The sequence below is a fragment of the Saccostrea cucullata genome, unplaced genomic scaffold (genome assembly GCF_032062105.1).
Source record: "Saccostrea cucullata isolate Sc308-1 unplaced genomic scaffold, CSIRO_AGI_Scuc_v1 ctg18607, whole genome shotgun sequence".
NCBI lineage: Eukaryota > Metazoa > Mollusca > Bivalvia > Ostreida > Ostreidae > Saccostrea > Saccostrea cuccullata.
The window spans coordinates 1-9,323 of NW_026940007.1; the positions used below are offsets into that span (position 1 = coordinate 1).

General features: G+C 31.7%; 1 protein-coding gene across 1 annotated transcript; it reads left to right on the forward strand.

The window, feature by feature from the left end:
- Window positions 1–76: 76 nt before the first annotated feature.
- Window positions 77–7,026, forward strand: LOC134254447 (protein mono-ADP-ribosyltransferase PARP4-like; the record flags this gene model as incomplete). Its single annotated transcript, XM_062736961.1, has 4 exons — window positions 77–203; window positions 4,795–4,896; window positions 5,391–5,486; window positions 6,939–7,026. Coding segments are annotated over exons 1-4 (367 nt in total), but the record flags the coding sequence as incomplete, so codon positions are not given.
- Window positions 7,027–9,323: the final 2,297 nt, after the last annotated feature.

Consider the following 9,323-nt stretch of genomic DNA (forward strand, 5'->3'; position numbering starts at 1 on the left):
CCTCAAGATTTTATGAGACACTCCTTTCTGATGATTTTTATTTTTCCTTTGAATTCAGAAGGGCTGTCAATGAACCATTAAGAACTTATATTTATAAGTCACTACGTCTTATTTATTTTTAGATGCTGCACAGGCTGACTGCCAAAGGTGTGATTAGAGATTGGGAAGATGGAGTTCTCTCCCCTGATAGAACAGGACATGAGGTAATATAATCAAAAATAGAAATTGATATGTGACGCGCCAAGCAAAAACCTCCCTTATGTCTATTATGACGTAACGTCTAAAGACGCGTCTAAAGTCAACAAGGTAAATGCGACGTAAAAACGCTCCCTTCGGAGAAACTCTCCCCAGCAGAACAAGGGATGTTGTTTTAATTATATGGCATAAGAAAGATGTTTGGGTGTGGTTTGAATGTAGTTTATTCTGTACGAAGTTAGTCTCCGTCAAGTGTCTGTGTGACCTATATCCTTTTCAAAATTATTATTAATAAGTGTATACATATTTTCTAAAGATGTCCAGTGGTGGTTAAAAAATTCCCGTAAGACCGTTTTTAAAATGAAGTTTGTTTGCCCTCTTTCTGTTCAGTATAAAAATAAATTGCTTCGGTAGTTACATGGAATATTTTGAAGGCATTTGAAATTAAAAAAAAAAAAGTTGTTGATTGGATGAGAAAATTCCGGAATGAATAATTTTTAAAAAGATTAGTCGGTTCACCTTAAAAGGTCTTATAAACAAGTTTTTAAAGATTTTTTTTTAATTCAAGCTGCTAATTTCCAGCTGTTTTGTCGTGATGCACGTGCAAGAAAAATTAAACAGGAGCATTAAACTAGAAAAGGTATCTTTTTTTTAAAAATTGCGATGCAGTGAAAATTGACCTGAGTTACCTCTCTTAGCTACCCAATTTATACGGAATAAACTGAGTTGGGCAGTTAACTCTGCGGTTTATATATAAAAAAAAAAATCGTAAGCAAACAAAGTAGATTTTAATTAAAAATCACTTCAACAGTTCAAATTGATGATTATAATATTTCAATATTGAAATGTAACGTCAGGTGGATCGATATTTTTTTATGCAAGTGATTGTGCAATAAGGAACACAATTTATATGTATACATGTAGTGAAGTTTAGTTATAAAATGTAATTCTCTATAGATACGACACAGAGTATTTGACTTGGCCACTTCTTCCAGAATTAGCTTTTAGCTGTTGATTTCAAATAAATATTATGAAGAAGGGGCTTTTGAGCTTCTCAATTAATTTTGCTATTTTTTACACCTTTTCATGTTGTGCGCAAAAATGTAGGAAAAATTCGCCCCCTCTCTTTCTCCTGTGTCTGCTCTATCTCTTTGGGGACTTTGTGCAAATTTTGTCGTGAATATATACAGTACGGATGCTCGCATACATTGTAAGTTACAGTCCCACTTTCTAAGATATTTTATGATTGAGAATAAAACAGATTGGACATATGTTTATCGACATTTTCCGGTGAAAAAATGAAACATGCCGTTATTTTGCTTCACTGTTATGTATTCATTATCCGTTTGCTGAGGTTACAGTGTATACACAATACATCGAATGTGAAACTGGCGAACATGATCCATCGATAAAATGTTATAAGTAATATAAATTGATACAAATTGTTTGAACACTTTTAAAACATTACAATATATTATTATTTTGTGCAAAATTTTTCAAGCAAAGAAGAAAAAATAAGGTGAAAAGGTGATTTTTTAAACGTTTAGAAAACAACAAACTGAAACGCAGTCTCCAGTACTTATTCAGCCTTTTGAACTGAGGATAGAATGAAAGTTTACATTAAACATTTTAGAGTTATAAATTTTCATTTTGGTGATTTTATTTTAACCTTCAATATTAAGGATTTATTTTACCTGTAATAATTATTTCCCCGACAAAGATTTGACTACCAACATTTTTTGATTTCACATCTACCTTGGAAAATAGTAATCTTTTTTCCTTCTGTTGAATTGTAATATAAAATGAATATCTTTATGCATTTCAAATTATTAAAGTTTAATTGCTACGGATTACACGTAATTCAATAACAAATTAAAACAACTTCAATATTTTTCTTTTTCTGCGAAAGTCGCATTGTACATTCCTACATGTACATACATGCACAGCTATGGGGAGTTTTGTGCAAAATTAGCAAAACTAGTACGGTAAAAATCTGCTCAAAATATGAAAAAAAATCAATGATCGAAACGCTCTATGTTTAAGGAATCACTGTCTAGTTAGTATAATATGCCAGGGCATCAACAATAGTGGGAAACATGGGATAATTTGCATAACGGGCATACTATACTAACTAGACAATGATTCCTTATATTTCCATTTCATTGTGAAATAAAATTACAGATGTAGACTTTAAAAATGCAGACATAGATTTATATTACACGAGGATTCCCATCCCAATTTCAATAGTCATCGCCCACTGATGTCAAACACAACAGTAGTCGCACGAAATTTCCATGCATGTTTGGCCTCTTAGCATCAGACTGAGAGACAGATGCACACGAGATTTGCATGTATATTAGGCCTCCTTAGCTCCTGACCTATTGACCTGCCTAATTTACATTCCGGTAGAATTATTAAGAAATTAACTCTGCTAACTTTCAAAGAGTTATCACAGAGAGAAAAATTAGAAATGGAAATATTTAAGAAAAAGGACTTATCAAACATAAAAAATACATGTTGGTCGACTTGAATATTGCGTGCTTGTTCAACTAATCCATTCATATAGCTTTCTTGTTATCCCAAAAAAAATCCCGTTAGTATAAATTACATCAATTAATTAGAACCCCCCCCCCCGTTTACTATAAGGGTAGAATATTAAGAATGTGTTACCCGTTCTCTTACTTTTTGTTTCAATTTTTAACATGAATGTTTTAAACTATAATAAAAAGTAACTAATATTTGATATGATTAAAATAAATCATAATGTGTGCATGAACTTTCTCAGGAAGGTAACGGTAAAGTTTAGGTTAGAACTTGTAGTCTTTGTCTAGAAATGAATGTAAATGAAGTTGTTGAGTGTGTTACTTGTGAGATTCATGTATATTCTGGTATTGTGGTTTGTTATTCGGTCAGTATACAATGATCGATCAAAATTAATTCATGATCAACTTCATACATGTTAATAAATTGCGTAATTTTTTTTTTTCAAACCATATTTTAAAAAATATACATATATTTTATTGGATGGTGTTGGGTGTTACATTCTGATTCACTGAAAAGTATGCAAACGCATTTAGTTACGAAATAATTCTAAACGTTTTTTTTTCAATAATTTAAACATAAATGTAAAATAGGAAACGGAGGGCCAGGGAAAATTAATCAAATATTTAAAGATTAACCAGAAATAATGGTTTAAACTTTCATTAAACATTTTAAAATTTGATGCATCTAATCTTAATTGTTTTGATTTGAACACGCATTTATTGAGATAATTAAGATTGGACACAAGTTTGACAACTTACAAGTTCCTCATTTGAATTTAAAAAGACCGATTTAATAACGATATCCAAATAAAAAAAGAGTCGAACTCTACGACAAGAGACAAATACAATTTAATCCAGGATGCGGAATGTCTTATCAATAAGCCAAAAAATCGTCAGAGGTGAGGCATACTTATTTCCCGTATTAAAACATTCGAAACTAAAACATGTAAATATAGTAAACGTGATAAAAGAAATGTGGTATCCTTTAGATTAAAAAACCCTGTCGCACTGTTTAAAAATTCAAGTATTGAAAACGTTAACTATATATATGACAAAACTTTTTTTATGCTGTGTATTATATAGACTTTTAATGCCCAGGGGGGGGGGGGGGGGGGGGGGGGGGGGGGGCGCTGTCTCGAACATTTTTAAGATAACTACTTTGATAGTGTAACAGATAAACAGAGACAATGAAGTGCCTCTGCGTCAATGGGGTTGACCCGAGGCCTCTGGCTTACCAGTCCAGTGCTCTACCACATGAGCTTAAGGTAAATCTGCTTGGGCTAGCAGTAAGATGTGCATGCATCGTTCGTACTACCACAATAGGATTTTTTTTTCATCTAAATGTTGCTTATTTCCTTTTACTGTTGCAGTGATGTAGACTGTGATGTAGACTGTAGCAGTGATGTAGATTTCTGCCATTTTTCCCTTGTCAATCATTTCGATGCCCCCCCCCCCCCATTTCGTTTTTCAAATAAATAGTTTACAATGTTTATTTTTATTATTACGATGAAAAATCTTAATTATTGATAAATTTAAGGAAATCAATTCAAAAGTTTGAAAATATAAATATCATCAAATTATTACGTATGTAGCTTCACGTTATTTTACGATTTTACGTTTTGAAAATTCATGCAGTTACGCACGCGTACACTGTACGTCAAAGTAAATATTCCGTCTTTGTCATGCGATATTTTATACATTTATGCACAGAAATATATGTCATGTTATATATCAAATGAAAGAGAAAGAAAAACTCTACAAGAATCAATAAAAAACTGAAAATGTCAAAATTCTTCGTTAAGGGAGGTTTTTGCTTGGCGCGTCACATATATATCGGGATTGTAATTGATGTATCATTTTATTAGCTAAAGCATCTTAAAATGTTAAAAACATTATTATACATATCTGACTCTTGAATGCAAAAATTATGTATATAATATTTTTAAAATACTGATTTGTCCCAAATTTTGTATAACAATTTCATGTATTTGATGGTAATGGATATAAAAAAAAAAATTCTTATTTTATACAGTAATATATTTTTTCTGAATTTCAGGTGAAGAAAATGAACCTGAAGCAGTATATTATAGAGTTGAGTAAGAAGTACACCATCGTCACGTCACTCACCAGCTTTGTGGCCATCGAGAAACGAGAAAAGGTAATCACTTCAGAAATTTAGTAATTATTAACTCAGAGAATTTTCCATCTAAATTCTATGGATCTCACATCATGAAAAACAACAGATTAGGATAATCAAATAATTTCAGATTATTGTACAACAATTCTTTATTACGATTATACAATATGAAAGTCTTTTTGAGATTTTAACTTTTAAATTATAATTAAAACTGAGGACATCAACATTTAAATGCAATGCACTTTTTCCTAAATATTGGCTCCTTATGCTTTCTGAAATCTAGTAATCATTACATGTAAACATACTGACTTTTGCAAGTGAAAATCTCAGATATTTTTCCATCTAATTTCTATGAATATCAAATCAAAAATTTTATATCAACAGATCAGGATATTGACTCATTTTACCTTTAAATCAATATTCTAGTCATTGAACATCTAATGCACCAGATTTTTATTTTGAAATTCACAATTCCTGTAACTTGTTAATGAACCCCTGGATTAATTAATTTGCAGGATGAGGTGATTCCCGAGGATGCCCCAGATGTCTGGGACCTCCTGGAAAATGAGGACGTAGATCAGCTGAAATATTTATCATGGGAAGGAGAGGAGGTACATTTATTAGAACTCACAGAAGAAAAAGTCACATGACCACTGAATTCTATTGAATATAGAAATTTTTTGTACCAATTCTTCCATGTTTAAAATTTATGTATTGTTTGGTAAACTTTTCATTATTTTCTAATTATGTTCATTTGACAAGTTTTCTAAATTTTAGGTTAAACTTAATATTTCTGTTGGATAATCATACGTATGATATAAATTCACATGCTATATATTGACTTTTGATTGCTCTGTTTACCTTATAATACAGAGGGCTCATGAGGAGTATATTAACTGATTGACAAGGGGATGCTTACTTCTCTTAGGCAATATTAATTGCCGCAAAGCATTTATTTTTCTTTGGATTTGTTACATGTGTAAGAGTGTTTCTTCAGTCTTGAAAAAATCTGCATCGAAGATTGATTTTAGACTGTCAAATCGCAAAGAAAAGATAACAATAATAATTCATTGTTGGTTTACAGTACTGTAGATTTCTTATTTTTCGCTAGTACTTATTTTCACGAACGTCAAATCTCAAGATTTATAATTCACAAAGGGTGATTGATCAAGAGATTTTACACAGTTTTCACCACAATAAAAATAAAAGAAAGTAAATTTATTTTCAATTGCATGTGATGCTTCTCACAAAATTACTCAATAATGTTAATTCCACATATAATAATTTAGGAATCTACAATATGTAATGGCATGAATATTTAGCACCTGTTTCCTTTACCAACAGAAAAATAGGAGACGAATAAAAAATCAGCGCAAAAGAAGATATATACAGCAAAACTTGGTTATAACGAGTCACTGGGACCTTTGAATTTTCTTTGCTCTATATCCGTAATTTGTTATAACGGTTATTACCGTACAAGAAATTCATTTAATTTATTTAAGCAATGAATCATTATTTTTTGAACGATGTAGTCTCATAACTGCAACGGTTTTTGCAAACAATTTGAGTAACACGTGTTAGCACGTTATGAAAATTTGTTTGCACACGCCGTTGCAGTTGTGAGGTTATATCTTTCAAAAAATAATTATTCATTGCTTATTTTTACAATTTTTAACTTTCAACCTTAACTGCAAATAAGATTTCTTTTAAAAACCTATGTATTATCCTTCGTTTAAGCTACAATTAAAGGATCAGCAAACGTTACAGCTTATGGTCAATTTGAGCGTGATTTTTTTATTTTTGCTTGTGACGTTGTACTTTCTCCATGTTCAACGATTATGACGTCAAACTAAAGCACATGCTGAAGCCTCTTGGCTCCCTGTCCGTGTTATGGTGTTTTGAATGCAATAGATTTCAACTCACTTTATAATTATGCAAAAAACATATGTAATGTAAATATAATAGCAGGGGATCCAAGATGACCTCACTATAGCCATAAATTTGCAATATCCTTGTTTGTACTGAACAAGTTTTGCTGTATTTATATTTTTTTTTCTACCTAGAATGAGAGTTCAGAGAGTTCAGGGGGTTCAAGTGATGAAGGAGAGATGGAAGAAGAATATTCGTCGGTAAATTTCATTTTCATTAAATGTAAATCCAAGATGGAAGTTAAAATAATTTTTGTTTGATCTTCAGCAACTCTTGAAGAATTGCTATTGCATTGAGCTTTCACTGTACATTAATTTAAGTTCAAACAACAAAAATATTTCAGTCTTTTATTAACAATAAAAATTTACTGAAAAAGACTTAAAAGTTAACATCATGTTAGGCAAGATTTTGGAATACACGACATTCAGATTAGACAAGCTTCATCATACAACTAGTTATAATATTATTGTAACAGGGACCCGTTTCAGATGTTCCTTAAACGCTCCATAACTCCCTTTTTGGTGCCATTTCCAATAAACTTAAGTAAAGAAGACAATCAAGTTTAATGGTTGTTTTAGGCCTAACCGCAGGTATTCCCAATTTTCAAAAGTGAGTTATCTCCCCTCAAAATCGGAACTCTTCTACACTCGCCTAACTTCCGCGGACTACTATTCAACAAAATAGTGATTAACTTACACGCTGTATTTAAAAATTTTAAAAGAAGGAAACGGTTTGCATTTTTTTAAGATAATAAATTATTCTATAAAGGGTCTTTTAGCTCCCCTCCTTTTCTAGAGAGCTACACGAATTAGCCAGGCACGTAACATCGTCTTTAAAAGGGGGGGGGTAGCCAAAGAAATATTTTTTCTTACCTGGAAAAGTTGACAAGCAAAGAAAAACCTTGCCCAAAGTTGAAAAAGATACTTATTTCAGTACCAGTTCCTTGGCATACGATACTACATTTCCCTTATTTAACTTTTTCGTAGTATTAACTGTGTGTGTGTGTGTGTGTGGGGGGGGGGGGGGGTTGGCAACCTGTCTATCAATGAAAATTTTAAATAGAAAAAGTAATATTAGGAAAAAAAGTGGGGGTGGGGCTAAGCCCCTTGACCACCACTCCCAACCCCCCTCCTCCCACCCCCCGTGCGTACAGGTACAGAATATGTAAATGGGTTGAACAGTTGAATATGAACCATAGTTGTGAAAATTAAAAATTATTAGAATTATTAATTGTGAATTCAATAAAATTACGGTACATATATTTTTTCACAGATGTACATGTATGTCAGTTACACGGGGTTACATGAGTCTCTCTCTCTCTCTCTCTGATATTGTTTTTTTTACACACTTTGCAAAAAAGAATAACTTATAAAAATAAATACATGTACTTACACTGAAAGTATTTTAAAAAAATAAATAACACTTGAGAAAAGAATGTTTTCCGTTAATTAACGAGAAATACGCTAGGAAATTATTGTATCAATTTCGTGTTTCTGCTCTCAATTCTCTGATCTAAAACAAAATGTGTATTTTACTCGGGAATATACATGTATATATGCTTAGATCCTACACTAAAACTTTGATTAAATGCAGCTAAGACTTTATACGACATAATTATGTAACACAAATTCAGGTCAATGCCATTTTAATTAGTCTTTCTTCGTTACATGAGGACATGAGATTAAATTATTCATTTAGAATTCCATTCAAAGTTTTAATACTATATAGTGAATCAATTATTTTACAAATAAAAAATTCTAGAAACACTGTTAATTCAAATGAAATAGGCCTTTAATTGTCACCAAATGTGTTCTTGTAAGTAAAAGTTCTTTGTTATGACATACAATCGAGCAAAAACGCAGTTTCTTGATATCGGTCGCGGAAGACGAACTACTGCTGTATATGCAGCAATTTCAGAGGTAAAACTGTAGATGGACATGTCATCAGTCTCCAAAAAATTCCTAGAGATACAAAGAAAATATGGCTGCAGCAGGCTAGATTAATTCGTAAAAACTTTATAACTAAAAATTTGTTCTGCACAATTTGTAAATAATGATGATCCGTCTGTAGAACATCAACTACCGAAAATTAGCTTATTAGATTTTTTTTTAAAATTTTTTATTTTAAATAGGCCTATTCGAATATGTATCAGCATTTATCAGTAATTTGTTTCGTTTTTTTTTTTTTTGTAAGGGGGGGGGGGGTCACACAGCACCATATTATAGTACTACACAGATTAATACAAATCCAGAAAGAGATTATGAGTAGGCAGTTTAAAAAAAATACGAATCAGTTACGATTTCTTTTTATTCACAAACACAATAACATTTTTCCATATGACAGAGGCATTACACCATGAACATGTTTACATCAAGAACGTCCGCGGAAGTGACTTTATTTATAGCGCATGCGTATTAAACACAGTAAAAGAGTTCCCTTCAGGGGAAATAACTCACCTTTTGAAAATGGGGAATAGGCGTGCGCAGGATGACCATGTCACTAGTCTAGATACAATAGAT